The sequence below is a fragment of the Haliaeetus leucocephalus genome, unplaced genomic scaffold (genome assembly GCF_000737465.1).
Source record: "Haliaeetus leucocephalus isolate CR32 unplaced genomic scaffold, Haliaeetus_leucocephalus-4.0 Scaffold240, whole genome shotgun sequence".
NCBI classification, from domain to species: Eukaryota; Metazoa; Chordata; class Aves; order Accipitriformes; family Accipitridae; genus Haliaeetus; species Haliaeetus leucocephalus.
This window is the reverse complement of record NW_010972676.1, coordinates 12,449,234-12,464,272: the sequence shown is the minus strand read 5'-3', so window position 1 is coordinate 12,464,272 and position 15,039 is coordinate 12,449,234. Positions and strand designations below refer to the sequence as shown.

The following is a 15,039-nucleotide window of genomic DNA, read 5'->3' as shown; positions in this document are numbered from 1 at the left end:
TATAATCAAACATTTCATGTTAAAGGCTTAACTGTGAGTACAGTCCCAGCAGATCAATCTTATAACCTGATTTAGGACAAGATTAAGACTACATGTCTTTGCACACAACCACATGGAGTTCTGCTCTCCTAAAATTCTTTTAAGGACTAAATTTTCTAGCATCTTCAATTTTGTGGCATCCCCCTCCCTCAGAGAAAGGGATTTTTACTTGTATCCTACTAGGTAAGAATTACTTCCATTCTTACTATCAGACATCTTAGGAGTGAGAAGCTACAAGCGCTGTGACATCTGTCCAGTGCTGTGGAGTGGGAAATTCCCTACTTGCCTAAAAGCCATCCCTGTAAACCAGACAGGAGAACAGAGAGGATTTTATATCCCTTTGCTCCTCTCTTTATATATAGTCATAGCAGGAAAAGTGTACTTGTCCATATGTAAAATCTTGAACAAGGTCCACAGAGCTAAATTCATCCTGTTAACAACATAGGATGACCTGTCATGGGCAAAGAGAAGATTTAAAAAATGACTTCACATGTCGGGGCAGTAAGGCTCAGTGTGTTGGAAGCAATTACAATTCTCCTTGTAAGAGTTCCAGACCATGGTTTCAGGCTTTAAAAAAAAAAACAACCAACATTATCCTTCCCACAGAATAGAAGAAGTAAGTCTTCAGCAGTTCATTTCTGTTGCTGTTTTGGACCACCTATCTGTATATACACATCAGGCTGGGCACATAAAATTTCTTATTTAAGAAACAAAAGAAGTTGAGATGGATATTATTAAAGGGAAGATGTGTTCCAGGGAAAGGAAATATTTTTCTTTGAAAAACAGACTAATAAAAGCCTCCAGAAAGACATTAATGAACTTAATAAAAAAAAATCAGAGCATTTACAGCTAAAACAGACTAACAGAAGGTGAAGAGAAGACACCAGAGAAAGAAGAGGCTAATTAGGTTGAAGTTACTTGTTGGAAAACTTGCTTTAAATAGTATTCTAGTCAATGTAGTCAAATTTATTCTATCCAATACTATTGTAGCTTGGATTATAGCTTACATTCATTTATTTTGTGGTGGTTTTCTTCAGATCATCTTTGTAAAGCAGAATCCCACAACTACGTTAGTCTGTGCAATAGTTTTTAATAGAACACCTGTGTTATCTAAAACCAAACCTTTAAAATATTAGTATGAATAAACACTTCTGTAGAAAAGGCTAGGTCAAACACATTTTTTTAAGCAAATGTTATGTGCTTTGACAAAACTATGGGCAAAGAAAAACATCTGACATTGCCAATGACTCCACTAAAATAAGCTGTTCCCTGCTACCCAACCAATCCGATGGTATGACAAACCTTTTCAAAGAGGCATATGTAGTTGAACCAACACACCATAAAAGAAATCTAAAATACCTGAAAATGCATTCAGGTAAGTTTTAAATTGATGCTAAAGACTGATTCACTTTCTTGCTTGCCAACTGATACTTTCCAGGCCACCACCTAGCTCTATTATTGTTGTACAACATTTATCAAATTATTTCAGGTATACACGTTTATCCAAGCTTAGCAACATTCAATACAATACTCCAAAGTATCAGTTGACATACACCTACAAAAGCAAGTAGTACATTAACAAGTGATAAACTCAACAATCAATACCTGTTCTCAGTACTAGAGCTTTGACCAATTCTCCAGTATAAAAACGGGTTTGAATGACATTGGTTCCACAGAACAAAGTATGCCGTTTATGCACTTCTGGACTGTATATTTCGTCTCCCATTGCTTTCGGATATTCTGAAGGATTTGGTAGATTAATCTTTGTGACAGGAACACTTTCACCTTAAATGGAAAAAGAGTCTCTAAGCAAGATCAAATAAGAATAGACATTTTTTTCCTTCACGACTTCAAGTAGAACAATATAATCTCACTTCATCAGCACAGAAGCAGGCTTATAGAAGAAGTCATCTTCCTTTCAGCACGTTATTAGGTAGTCTCTCACCCATCAGCCTCAGCTCATCAGATTCCTTATCCAAATCCTATTTAACTCTATTTGTTATTCACCAATACAGCTTTTGTGCCTCTTACTTCAAATCAGATAGGTGTTCATTGAAATACAGTTCATTGAAAGAAAACAGGACAAGCTTCTTTCTCCTGATCCAAAGCATCACCCCATCTTTACTCAGAAAAACTAGGAGCTGAAGAAATTTATTCTCAGCTCCTTTGGTGACCAAGTACACTCAAGCTAGGATTGCAATCAATTTTTATCAGTTGCTAGCAGCAGCAAGGGGCTCAAGTATATTCAAAGAATTGAACATGATAAAACACACAATCTCTGAACTACAATATTCTAAACGCTGCCAGTTTGGACAGATTATGCCAGGAATAACAAAAAATCCATCCTACTCACTGAAGCTGTCCTTCAAATACATCAGGTCCCTGGTTTCAGAGTACGCAGGCACAACTGGAGATAATTTCTGTTTTTAAATACAGCAGAACATTCTACTTACTACCTTCATTCTTGGAAGCAGCTAAAAAGTTTGGGCAAAAATTTTCTGAAGAAACACACTGCAGAACTCAATCTGCACTGAGAACACAAAGTCAAGAGGCAGGAAGACAAACTATCAAGAAGAAAGCTTTTCAACAAAAAACCATCACTCATTTTTGGAGATGCCAAGCAGTACCAGGTAGCTGTTGCAGATAACCAGAACACAAGTACCTAAGTACTTAGGAGCATATATAATTGCAAGAACATACACATTTCAAGCAAAATAAACATATCCACTTCTGCTAGAACATACTGCCAAGTTAAGCATGCACACAGGTATAACCTAATAGGTTTAGCCACACAAAATGGTATCACGTTTACTTTACCTGTTAACATACTTTCATTTACAATGCAAGTACCACTGAGAAGTACTGCATCACAGGGCATAATTGTCCCATTAGATGGAATCAACATGATATCTCCAGGCACAAGGTCAGTGGAAAGGATTTCTTCTATTTCTGAATATTAAAACACAAACAAGTTCACCTGAAAATAGCCACCATCTACAAAACCTGATAAAGATCCTCACGGCCAAGGTCCAGATGGTGACAATTAAGCTTATACTCTATTTTATTAATGGCATTATGAAAAGTTTTTGAAAAGATACAGAAAAAGCCATTGAGAAACCCAATTCCATCACAGATTATACTCTAGAACACATGGATATAGTTCATCATAACAAATGAAAGGAGTCAAGCTTGTACAAAAGCTATTAACAATTAACTACAGTATAACTTCAGTATAAAGACACAAGTCCAACACAAATGCATGTCTTGCAAAACCTAACCAACTTCAGCTACTGTGGTATCAAAATGGGCAAAAATCCAGAAATCAATTTGCAGCCCCTGCTGGGTAATAAATTGTAATGGAAACCCAACACATGCATGTCTGGAAGCCAAAAAAGAAACTACAATGACAGTTACATATGTGGAGTAGTAGATAATGAGAAACAGGAATAAGACAAGCACAAAATCTAGGAAAAAAACTGATACTCGCTAAAAACACCATCTAGAAGGGTAATCGTGAACAGATTATTATCCTATCTAAATTCTACTTTGCAACTTCTTTTTCCCATGCAATTTTGCAAAGTAACGGAAGCATTTCAAGGTGATCACAGAAAGAACAGATGCACACCAACTTTACACTCACACTTAATGAACAATTTAAACTCAACCTTCCGAACCCCCTGTGAAATTTACCTTGGTTTCCTCTGCAGACAGAAACCCTGACAATGCTGTGAGCTGCTACCATGTCATGTAACATAACATATTGCTGCAAAGGGGAGAAAACAGTTCATTATTTAAAAGCACAGGTTGTCTTCTTCTAAATGCACGCTCTATCTCTACAAGTAGAAGTGATGAGATTCTTTACTAACATTCTTTTACAACAAAATGTTACTCAAAACATTCTCTTGAACATAGTTTAGGAAACCTATGGGCAAATAAAGCTAGAGTGCATCAACCTGTACAGGTTCCTACTTTTAATGGCATTCTGGAAGCAAATACACACGCCACACAAAATGTTATAAAAATGTTTGGTCATTAACATACATAAGTAAAAACTGCAGTAGTTGTATGAACTTGGATTAAGGTAAGGTGGGGGCGCGGGGGGGTGTTTCTGGTCTGAATTCGGAGATTGCAATTTAAGGATAACTACTACTTTGATTTGAATCAGCTACAGCTAAGTCTACAGAGAAAAATGCATTGCCAATTTAACAATCCACACGTTTGGTTGGTGCTCAGTTCCATTGGACTTTTTCAAACAGAAAGAAACAACGGAATCACTACTGTCAATAAAACTTGGTACATAAACGTGTGTCCAGGTTTTATTTAAGTGAGGTAGTGTTTCTGTTATCCGAGGTCAACCTACTGATTAAACAGCATGGAAAGTCAACAGAAAAGGGTCTCGAAGGGAACTGTAAATCCAAATTCTTTCAGCTCAGAGAGGGAAAACCCATAGCAATATTCTACCTGTATACCTCTGAAAAATTCTTAAAGATTTGTAGGCAATTTCACATCAAAATAAACCAATCAGTAAAAAGCTGAAAAGAGGTATCTTTTTTCTTTGAACTTACCTTTCTAATGGTGTAGAGTGAGCTAACAATGGATATTACAGACATGATCACAATTGCTAATGCATAGTAGTGATATTCATCAGTGATCCACAATATCACACTGAACAACTGAAAAATGTAAAAAGGGTTGAGAACCTAGAAGAGTGACAGAACATTAAAGTTACACCAAAAGGTCACACGCATTCTCTGTCAGAAGAGTCAGAATCATCCTCCTCCTCCATGGAGGAGATAAACCTTTCTGTTCTTTATACATGATTTTTGTCTGTTTTGCCAAACCAATCCCTCTTTTTCACCACTTCCTCAACCCCTCAAAAGCACAGTTCTCACTAAAATAATACACGAATACATTTAAGTCTGTGTGCATTTTGCCCCTATACCTCAAAGCAAAAGGATAGGAACATCTGATGCACCTTAAGTTACAATTCTTAAATTAATTTGGATGTTATTATCTATTTCTTATTAATAAATGCACTGACACTTCAAGTTCTTACTCTGTTATTTATAGTTCAGGTTGGAGAATTTCTTTGTTCAAAAGTTTCTGTCATGCATTATTATAGCACATGGATAACAACTCAATTATTCAAATCCACCTGATACGAGGAAAATTGAACAAATCCAACAAAAGTATATGCAAGAACACATTTGATTTGATGCGTATGTTGTAATGTATAATCCCTGGTCTGATAATGGAGAACACAATCAGTCATTTTATGTTTGAAATTAACAAGAAATAAGTAAGATGAACATCCTCTCAAAGAATTATGACACATTTTCTAACATCCTTGCTAAGGCACCAGGTTGTGAACTCTGAAGAGCTTACAGCTAAGGCCTCTTAAGTTTGGAGAGCTCAAAAATAAAGATCCATATCATTTTGCTTTACAGTGCTGGGCTCTGGGGGAAGGTTTCTGTTTTACGTTATTATTTGAAGAGAAGTCCAATAATCATTGTACTTAAAGTAACTTTTAATGATATACTTTTTTTTTTTCAATTTGTTAAAGAAAAGATCTTACCTCCTTAATCAGAAGCTTAAAAATGGAAGGCACTTTCACAGCAATTTCATTTACTCCATAGAATGCTTTTCTGCATTAGAAAAGTAAAAATATCAAAAGGCAGTTAAAATTTTTATTAGAAATCTTATTCACTTCAAAGTAATTCCATTAATATGAGAACGTATAAAATATTACTTAATCTGTGGCCCCTTTTATTTACCATACTGTTTCAAAAGCTGTTCATCAAAAAACATTTACCCAGCGAGATGTTCCAATACAAAGATAATTATTTAATACTTCAATTTAAACTGTAACTTAATTTTTAGGTTCTTTCATAATCAGATTTCCCTGTAAACTGTGTATTGGTCCATGTTATTAAACATGTCATTCTGAAAGCCAATATGGGGTTCTCATTAACTTAAGCTCAAACAAGTGTTAACTCCTACCCTGCAGTAAGACGCTGTCTTCATGGGTCTCTATCTTGGTTTTATTCTTAGCATGAAGAAAGGCAAATCATGAAAGGAAAGACAAGAAACTAAGCACTGATGGGATCTGAGCTGGTTAAATTACATTGACATGAAGAAGCCCTTAAAGGAGGGTCTTAAGAAAAAGGCTTTTACCGTAGGAAGAGACACAAATTAACAGAAAATGGAACTATGAACAAGCAGGTGCTTCCATATTTTAACTCTAAGAACATCTCATTTGCAAAAAACCAGCCAGGAATGCAACAGAACCCAAACTAGAATAGTTTGGGTAGTGTATCAATAAGTTAAACGCTAATAATTAAGTACATATCCACATTTTCACAATATATATTCCAGCTTGCTCTTCACATTTAAGAACGAAGAAATCCCTGAACAATGTACCATTAAAGTTACATTTTAAAGGTTTTTTCTAGACTAAGTTCTTCTCTACCTACATACTTCAGCTGTGTCCCTTGACAGGCATATTTACACCATTAGTCTAAAATAGCATGTTAAAAAATTATCCCCCCCCCCCCCCCCAAGTTATTTTCTTTTATTTCTGGTTGACAAGAAAAGTGGGGAATACATTTAACCCCAGACAAACCAGAGACAGATCCGTGCAAGCTATGGGACACATCTGTGATACTAACTAAGCTTTTAAAATGAAAGCCGAAGTCCTGAGACGTGGGAATTTTCAGCCTGATCTTCCTAAAATAAGAAATTAGTTACAGTTTAGGCCAGGTTTGCTGCTTCCTGGCATCCAAAGTTCCTTATTAGCCATCTAGCACACTATCCCCTCTCTCACAATGACCGCTAGCCAAGGCTAGTAGAGAAAACAAGAAGCAGCAGAGTGATCTCCCTCAGTGTTCCCTTCAAGCCTTCAACAATCTGCAGCTTGAGACAAATGAGCATCTTTCCAGCTAAAGAACTTTCGATGGACTTTTCCACTGGGAATCAGTCTATTTGCCTCTGAACCCACACACACCCTTCAACAATGACAGTATGTTATGGTAACATTTATGTCACTTAAAGGCGAGTTATGTGGAAAAAATAACTACTTTGTTTTACATCAGCTGCCAAATTTCACTGTATACCTGCCAACATGGCTGAAAACGTAAGTGCTTGCTATTCTTTTTGTACACTCGCTGTATTTCAAAATGTTAAGTAGTAAATACAGTTTCAGAAATATATTCTGAATTACTTTAAGCAATGGTTCCGATTCCCATGGTCTGTGTAGTTTGAGAAAAGTAAGTCAACACAATATCGGAGTCTAGTTCCTACTCAATGTATAGGTAAGAAAAACAAGAATTTCATACATCTAACAGCCACCTTTGAAGGAAATGTAAGAGCCTGTCTGTAAACACAAACCACTCAGTTGTCTTCTAGTTTTGCCAACACTGTGAGCACAGGTAATGGAACAAAAACAATTCTTCCCTGAAATACTGTAGTATTACCTGTAATCATGCATTCCCTTTGTCAGTCCCGTGCTGTGTTCGTTGTGAATTGAAGAACAGAATGTAGATTCATCTAGACCTCTAAGTAAAGGAAAAAGTCAATGAGTTATTTAACAAACCTGATATTTAAAATGAAGTATGCAGTAATTCAAAAGAGCTAGGTCTTTGCCAAGAGTTACACTGTATTATAAAAGAACAAAGTCTATGGATTAATGTTTTTCCAGCTATTTTTGTCACAACTGCAGATACCAGTGAGATGTTAAAAGCAGTCCTCTTGTTGACACATCTTATTCTGTAAGATAGTCATATCTATTTCAATCAAAATGAAGTTACACTTCAAAATTGAAGTGAAATACTAGCATAACTAGTATTCAAAGGCCTCTAAAAAGAAAAAGTGAGCAAGTTCTATAAAACATATGAAATCAATACGGATTAATATTCCTTCAAATTATCTTTATTTGCCTCTCAGTAGTAACGGAAGCATTTTTTTAGAAAATTATTAATCAATTTATCAGACAAATCTATACTAAAGCTATTTTGCAGCATCTTATTATCAAAATTTTATCCATGACTAGGTAAAGTACAGTCTACATTTTAAACACTTCCTTTTTCTATGCTGTGAAAACAAATGCTATAATTTAGAAGATCTGCAGATAAGCAAGCACACCTGAAACATCATTATGTTTACAGCTATGGGATCATTTCAACTACCAAACTCATTAAATCAGACATACCATGCCCAATATCCAGGCATTTTCTCGTGAACATACTTTGGATGCACAGGAAAATATCATTACCTTCCAAAAGGCTTTCACAGATGACATGACAAAACCAGCACTATTCTACACAAGTCTTTTTTATAATGGACATCTATCATGTTATCTACTAAAAAGGATTCAGAGTTGTCCCAGTGAAGAAAAAACTCTTTATTGTGCATATATAGTAAAAATTATTTCCATTCTCTAGAACACAGGGAAAGCTTTGAAAATCCACACTATTGCAAAGGCTAGGACCATGTTTCCAGCAACTTCTCATAAGAGAAGGTAAAAATGTTAATGTGTTAATCTGGCCATAAGTTTACACAAGTTTCCCTAAAATTTTTCAAGTTCAAGGATTTTAAAATAACAATTTTTAGATTAATAAATACACAATTCTCTGTTAATAACTGTGCCTTTCCTCCCATTCTATCCCAAATGATTCAATTTTTCTTTTCCTGCACAAAAAGGAATATAACAGTGGGTTTAAGAAGGATCCCTAAAACTAAGTGCTTTATATGCAAATATGCATACCTATGTGTGTAATGTCCATGCAAAGACAAAGCTTCTAGCAGGATGTTATCTACTTGTTACAGTACTGTTACAGTACTGAATTCCCGGGGCATTTTAAAAAAATCCCTGTGTGCACAGTTTATTACATAAAGCACTCATCAACTCACTCTGAGATTCAGTTGACACTAGCTAAAACAAAACAGACATATGAGGTCAAAGTTGCATCCTCTTTGGCTATGTGACCAAGTCTGATTTAGTTTAAGAACAATTACACTTGCATTTCCTGTGTTTAAAACAGTGATCTTAACATTACATTATTTTTAAAAGAACAATGATATGAAACTCAAGCTCTCATAACCAAATCAGTTGCCCAAGAAATGTTAATTTGCTTCCCTTTTGTATTGTGCTAAGTCTTTAATTATGTGATCAAATTGTTCTGTCTCTGGATACTTGCATAAGTCACTGCACAGAGTGAGTCTGCTTTCATCATGCAGTATTGTGCTTAGATCACAACTACAACTGTGTTGCTTGCCTTGGGGATTTTACTACAAAGCCCTCAGTCTCATATACCATCTCTACAAATATTAACTTAATTCTCTACTATGTTATTAGGTAATACCAATTTCTGTTTTCTACATAAACTGAAGAGCAGATTAGAAGTACCTCGATGAAGGACAGATTAAGACTTCTTTTCAGAATATTTATCATAAGTTCAGCTATTATTTTGCAGGTGGTATCTAGTACTTCACTACATGATCATACCTCATTCACTTTAAAGAAAAGTTATAGCAAACTCTCATTCTTATTTGACCTTGTGCAAAAGTGACTTAGTACTCTACCAGTATCAGGTATGTCTCAGATCCAGCCGTTTCTCCTCTTTATTATCCGACTGCTAAAAAACGGTGACCAGCTCAGCTACAGTACCTGACTAAATAAGTGGTGAGGCTCAGTCATTGCTAATACATCAAACAAATGAAAGTTTAGCACATCAGCAAGAATGTGATTGAATAAATGCTCACATAACTTCACAGGCATATCTGAGATTTTTCCAGGGCTTATAAATTGGCTGAGTTATCACAAGAACATCAAAAGGCACAGTCAAACAGCCAACAAATGCCAAGTTTCAAGTCACTGCTTTAATTCTAAGGAACAACATTTTTTTCTAAACACGTGGAGTCGTATGATTTTTTTCCCATATCTGTTCTTAGCATAAAAGTATAGTTTTGAAGGTTTTAATCTCATCTGCAGGAAATATGCCCTTTGAGCAGTTTAAATTAGCAACACTATAGGCATGAAAACAGGACCCTGTAATGCAAAATGACAAGCGTCACTACCTGCACCACTGTAATTCATGGGAGGCTTAACATAAAAAAAAGCATACAAAGCTTTAATTATTTACACATGAACTGGGACACTTCCATCCTCCCAGAGGAGTGCTCTCTTTTGTAACTCCTTGTATTATGATCATTTCTTTAAATTGTTGTCATCGCTGATAACTTTCCATACTATTATCACACACTTTTTTCAAAAACATAAGAAACATTTGCAGAGTATGTTTCTTCTTACAGAAATTTTGGCTATTTTTCTTTCCTTCAGTCCCTGGTCAGTATTTTTTTTCTATATGTAGTGCTTGGACTTTTCCACACGATAGTTCAATGCAGTGAACATTGATTTAAGTTAAAAAGAGGTTGTATTTCTGATCCAAACTTCTTATTTTAACAAGCAGTTGTCAAAAACAGAGAAGCCTGCGTTCATTTAACTTGTTAGCACTATGCCAAGGCCTTATCAGTAGCATCAGATAAAAAAACTTTCTTCTTCAACCCTAACGTCATGCAACAGTGCTGCTGGATAAAAGAAAATACAGCGCATCATATTCAGTGAGCACAGCTAGTAGTGCCCACTAAAAGACGTTTTCTATCAATGCAGGAGACCTATTTTTGTTACTAGAGAGTAATAAAAGAGGGATCAAATTCAGCTCAACTGGACTAGAATGTAGCAGCAGACCTACACACAAAGGTGAGCAACGAAATATTCGGTGAATTCCCCTCTTCCTACATACTCCTTTTGGGTCTAACTCAGCAGCAATGCAAAAAATGTATGTTATTCCATCAGAAGGAAAGTTTTTAAGAGTTTATAGAGGGAGAGCTACTGTCTATAAACAGGTGCTTCGATTCTCAAATAACACTCCAAGAACAGGCAAAAAGCCTGCAAAGGCATGCAGCCTGTCACCCTATACGAATCATGCTCGATAAAGGTAGATTAAACAAATACCTTCCTTCCAAAGTCACACCAAGTTAAAATCTCACTATGGTTCAAACAAAGACTCAATGAGCTAAAACAGCTGGTCAGAATACGATACCAATTTTCACCATGTTCTTAGGCATGCTATTGTATTTTAAGAAAATGCAGTTGAAGCACAACACAAAAGAAAAAAGTATTCATACCGTACAACATCAAAACTTTGAACTGAATCATTCCAGAAATACTTCACGCTGTGATGTGTGAAATAACGAATCTGAAAGGGCAACAGACAGATATTAAACTAGCACCGCTTAACTCCTCTCTTCTGACTGACTTTATTCTGAACAGCAGTAGAAAGTGGATTTAGAAAAACTTCACTGAAAAATGAATAGTTTTTTTTTCAAAATAATCTTTCAAGGATTCCACAATTTCCAGTAACAGGTTATTGAGCAAAAGATTTGTGCTCAACCCAAAGAATGAGTTAGCCTTTTAGACAAAAGTAGCAGCTCATGTGTACTGTATTGTGTGTGTTTACTCTACATACTACTTGAGACACTTTGAAAATTAGCAAGCGTAGTATTGCAGGTTTACTTACAGGCAAATAGTTTTTCAAATCATTTTTATTCTCTTCTGCAGCAGATTCACAGAAATTAACAGCATGGCCATTTGAAACCTTGTGTATAATAGGGTTAGGATTCTGTAAAGGATTGGCTCCCAAAGAAGGCATAAGGCGAACCTTTGCACAAAACCATATCTTGAATTCATCCTTAAAAAGAGAGGGGAAAAAATGAGTTGGTTGAAACATCATTTAAACAGCATTCTACTACAATATCTGTAGCAAAATGTGTCAACAACAGATGACAGATTAGCAGAGCCATACATAACTACAGAAGATATTCTCAAGTTAATATCAGCTACCTTAAGAATACATTTTCCTTCCACAATTCTAAAAGCTTTTTGCTTTCCAAAAGTTTTTTGCTGAAAGATTTATTATTTTTTTTAAGCAATGAGTCTTGTACTTGAATTTTGACATCTTCAGCCCTTCACAATTTAAAATAGTTGTTCTATAGTAGGAGGAACTACGCAATTCCTATGCATTCAGCTGCACCCACCCTGCAACTTCAAATAACTGAGGACTTAACACAAGATCATAACCAGCAATTGTGGAGGAAGAAAAAAAATCACTTGAAATCAAACCACACTTGGGTCTGCAGTTATGCCTTAATTCAACAGATCTATCTTTCCTGAACAAGGGAGGGAAAACCTGAAAATCATGTTGTCAGGTTATATGAACAAGGTATCTGTTCTGTAGCTTTTGATGACAACAGCAATCATGTATTTAATTCTTAAAATCCAAAAGCAAAGACTTTCTTTTTGCTATATCCTCTGCAAGCAGCTGTCAGTCTTCCCATATGGGCAGCAAAGCTATATACAGTACCAAGGAGCACAGTTCTGCAGTGCTGTGAAACAAAATCATGTCTCCATTGCAGGCAAGGATTTGTATACTTTAGCAAGCAGCAAGAGGGATGTAAAACAACTGTAAACTGGGAGAAGCACACCCTCCTATAGACTTACAGTTGTTCTCAGCAGAACCACTTCACAGTCTTTAAGCGTAGTCCTTTTGCATGTTGCTTTCACACGCCACTGAGGCATCCAGTAGAGGAGGAGGAGAAGAAAGCCACCAGAACAGATCACTCCTACAGTAACTAGCACCAACTTCCAACGACACAGATCATAACCATAGATCTCCTGCATGGAAACAGAGAAACAACAAACAATGACCCTCTTTAATTGCTCTGGCTTGGGAAGCCAACGTTAATTTTTCATAAGTGCAGTATTTAAAGCGAATCGAATTTCAAAGCCATTTTCTCCTTTTTCTTTTCTGGGGGAAGGAAAGATGTAAAAAACTTAATACATGACGGGGAGGCAACAAAAAGGAGGACTGTTTTGCTCAGTCAGAAATATAAACATCAGTAAAAGCCTCAGAAAGGCAGAGCATACGCATCATTTACAACATTTCATTACAGGACCTGACTCCTCTCTCCATTGCTCCCTAAGGACTTAGGTTGCAACACAACCTACCTTAACTCTCAGTGAACAACCAAATTTTTGACCATGACCATGACCCAGCACAAGTCAACTAAGCAGTTAGAAGTAAAAGCATATTTGGTTTAATCAAATGCTGATTTTACCACATTAGCTAGTATACATAGTTTTGAATACTAGCACAGCATGAGTTTTTGTTGCTATCGTACATAGTTTTTGTTGCCAGCAGAATTTCATACTTTCAAAACAAGTATGAAAATATATTCATCAAACACTAGTTTTTAGTACAGAAACTGGCTTATTTTGCCTGCCATTTAAGAAGAAATGCTACTGTGAAACATCAGAAGCTGCAAGCTGCACTGTCAAAGGTTCTGTAACTTGCACCAGCTGGAAAAATTCTCTTCTCCCATTAAAAAACCCACAAAGTATTAAGTTTGCCTTGGTCAAAGGCAAGTACCAACTTAACCTGATGACAGCCAGGAACAGAAAATAATTCAGTGACTTACTAGAAGCTGTGTTACATTCCCGAGTTTCACATTACATCATTAGATTATATTTCCTGCCGCAAAAGGGCAATGAAGTTTCCCATTGAGTCCCACCCACATTGTTCATATTGACACCAACTTGTTGCAAATGTTTTTGTACTTTTCATTAAATGGTATTAGAAATTGTTTAAACTCCTTTCCTAAGAAAAGGCATTTCAACAAGTTCCTTTTGCAGCCTTCTCAGCTGACACAAATGAGAGACAAAAGCCGTTCTCTCTTACCCCCAAAACACTAGAGTCAGTATTCACTCCTTACCAATAAAAACAGGTGGGTGAAAGATAGTGGGAGAGGTTAATGCTTCTTTTGGGGCAAAACAAAATTATTTCTTCTGAAAAGCATTTAGTTTAGTGATCAGACCATAAGCATCTCAGTTTCATTTTTTTGTTTTACAGTGTATTTGCCTACTCTCCATATTAGAGCTGGTCTAGTGGAGAGCAGCTTTTCCTAGCAGCATGCACAAAGAAAGAACAAGGACTTCAATTCACAGGAAACTACCGTTTTTTAAAACAAAAATCCCTATATATCCCAAATATTTTCTGCTATCTCTAAAATGGGATAGAAATTTAAGGATCAGCTGCCACTATTTTCCTGTCAAAACTAACTGCTGCATCTTCCAGGAGAAATAAGAGATATCATTGCTCTAGTAGGAAGCAAAGTTTATGTGCTACCAAATACCCATAAAACTGCTTGCCATGCTTTAGGGAGTGGGTCTTATCTGCATAAATATGAATATGCAAGATTATGCAGAGTACAGTCAGATTATGGAGCATTAACCTGTTTTAGATGACAAGAAAAAAACTCCAAGATTTGGAGAAAAGAAAAAAAAAACACCAATACTTTGCTTCCATTTTCCTTTAAAAAAAAAATGGTAAGTACCAAAATCTTTTATCATTGGACTGCTGACCTCAATGTAGCCAACCCAGAACCTTTGCAAAGGCTTTCAACAAAAACATTCCCTATCCCAAGACTACACTTCTTAATACCAAAAAAAGATTATCAGGGATAACCATATAAAATTGCTTAACTCATTTAAACTGAGACAGTCCACTTCCTAATGTAATATGCCCCATTTAGAGAGAAAACCATGAAAATGTGTTTCTTTCACTATATAAAAACACATGAACAGAATTAATTACCATCTCATCCTCCTCTGCTTTATTGACAAATTTCTTTTCTTCTTTCTCCATGTTTAGTACGATATGGAACTTCTCGACTTGAGATATGGAAGACCTTTAACAACAAAAGAATTAAAAATTGAAGCAACATTACTGATTTTATACTTAAGTATTAGGTTGTTTTATTTTCTGTAAGTGCATACATATAAAACACACTGACAACATATTAATATATATCTTAAATTTGCACTGTTACTAGTTTCCAGTAGTAATGACCCAAGGAGCTCTAGTAAAGCTTTAAGATTGAACACTG

The 15,039-nt window shown here is 35.8% G+C and overlaps 1 protein-coding gene across 1 annotated transcript in view; it reads right to left on the bottom strand.

Moving 5' to 3' along the window:
• The window catches only part of ATP13A3 (ATPase type 13A3), a 34,851-nt gene extending 20,025 nt beyond the window's left edge, over positions 1–14,826 (bottom strand). Inside the window, exons 1-10 of the mRNA XM_010568385.1 lie at positions 14,748–14,826; positions 12,596–12,769; positions 11,616–11,786; positions 11,224–11,294; positions 7,512–7,592; positions 5,615–5,684; positions 4,605–4,739; positions 3,730–3,802; positions 2,857–2,988; positions 1,645–1,824 (exon numbers count right to left, since the gene is read on the bottom strand). Of these exons, the coding sequence (XP_010566687.1) occupies positions 1,645–1,824; positions 2,857–2,988; positions 3,730–3,802; positions 4,605–4,739; positions 5,615–5,684; positions 7,512–7,592; positions 11,224–11,294; positions 11,616–11,786; positions 12,596–12,769; positions 14,748–14,798 (1,138 nt within the window). The 5' untranslated portion in view covers positions 14,799–14,826. The remainder of the gene's footprint in view (positions 1–1,644; positions 1,825–2,856; positions 2,989–3,729; positions 3,803–4,604; positions 4,740–5,614; positions 5,685–7,511; positions 7,593–11,223; positions 11,295–11,615; positions 11,787–12,595; positions 12,770–14,747) is intronic.
• Positions 14,827–15,039: the final 213 nt, after the last annotated feature.